The 1,499-nt window shown below is 60.2% G+C and overlaps 1 protein-coding gene across 1 annotated transcript in view; it reads right to left on the bottom strand.

Annotated features, from left to right (window-relative positions):
* Positions 1 to 2: 2 nt before the first annotated feature.
* Positions 3 to 1,499, bottom strand: part of LOC113211841 (RYamide receptor-like) — a gene marked incomplete at its 3' end in the record, with an annotated part of 99,407 nt that continues 97,910 nt past the window's right edge. The window contains exon 6 of the mRNA XM_052270848.1: positions 3 to 464. Coding sequence (XP_052126808.1) covers positions 3 to 464 — 462 coding nt within the window. The remainder of the gene's footprint in view (positions 465 to 1,499) is intronic.

Genomic DNA, 1,499 nt, shown 5'->3' on the forward strand with positions numbered 1-1,499 from the left:
CGGTAGCCGTTGATGAGCTTGCCGTTGCCGTTGCCGTTGTCCTGCTGCTGCTGCAGCTGCTGCGCCGCCTGGTTGTGGCCGTTGGTGAGCGCGGTGCGCACGAGCGGGATGGCCGCCTGCGACTTGTTCCTCCGCACCGACACGTACGACGTGAGCGTGTTGCCGCGCGCCATGGACATGGTGCCGTTGGGGCCCAGCCCCATGGGCCCCGCCGAGCAGCGGCCGCAGCACAGGCGGCCCAGCGCCTGCCGGAACCCTTGGCGGAAGCGCGAGTTCATCCAGCAGTAGATGAGCGGGTTGGCGCAGCAGTGCGACATGGCCAGCCAGTGGCACGCCAGGTACACGTAGGGGATGAGCGACCACGTTCCCACGCTCTGGTCGTTGTCCCAGGTCACGAGTAGCGTGTTGAGCGGCAGCCAGCAGATGGTGAACACGAGCACCACCGTCACCATCATCTTGATCATCTGGAACAGCAACGGGGACATGTGCGGTTCAGCAAATGAACTCTCGGCAAAAATTCATTGCTACAAAAAATAAATAAATAAAAAATCGCATTATTTTTTTTGTCTTTTTTTTTTTTTTTTCAATTATCTCTGTTTATGATGAACAAGCGTTCCACTGGCAGTAATGTGGTGCCGTGCTGGGGGGCTGTGGTTCTCGAATACAAGGTGCGGGGGAGGGGAGCGGGAGGGGAGCTGGAGGGGAGTGGGAGGGTCATCCACTCACCCACCACCAACCCCTTCACGCCGTCCCACACGCCACGCCACAGCGCGCAGCACCGCACGGGACAAATCAAAGGCTTGTGGCGAGGAAACTGGTGTGCGGACAAGCAAGTATGCGTCAGAGGGAGAGGGGGAGGGAGGGGCGGGGTGGACCGCAAAGTGGGATGGGGGTGGCGGGGGGGAGACAGACAGCCTCGTGCTGCGCTCGCGTGGACGCTTCGATGCGGGCGCTGCTGCTGTGCCCGCTCCTATGCAGCGCACGCAACGTACACGTTGTTTGTACGCCGTCAAAATCAAATTTGTACAGTAAAGCTTTCGAATATCAAACAGCGATGCAGTGACATTCGTATAAATGTCGCATCGGTTTTTTTTTGTCGCGCCCGCACAACGAAATCGGAGCGCTGCATCGTGTCGAAAGGCCCGGAGGAGTAGTACAGAGCTCTCGGATTTCCGGTCCTGAACTCGGACACGGTCTCCAATTCTTCAGAGTCCTCTCTGCAGACAAAACACGCTAAAATGTTGGTATCCGAGATCGGGACTGGAAGTCGGAAAATACAGGAGCTGCGTAAATGCCCCTCTTGCGGGCCGACGCGGTGACGTTGAGGCGGCGTACCCAGCCAAGCCAGGGCCCAGGGGGCGGGCAGCGTGCGTGCTGCGTAACGTAAGGCTCAGGCAGAGCGCCTGCGAACGCGGAGTAGGCACCCCGGCCAACGCGCGTGTGCGGCGGGACGGCATCGCGCCAACGGCGGGCGCTAGCCCTGGACGCGCAGCCAGCAG

Source organism: Frankliniella occidentalis, unplaced genomic scaffold, assembly GCF_000697945.3.
Source record: "Frankliniella occidentalis isolate FOCC.00 unplaced genomic scaffold, Focc_3.1 Scaffold141, whole genome shotgun sequence".
NCBI classification, from domain to species: Eukaryota; Metazoa; Arthropoda; class Insecta; order Thysanoptera; family Thripidae; genus Frankliniella; species Frankliniella occidentalis.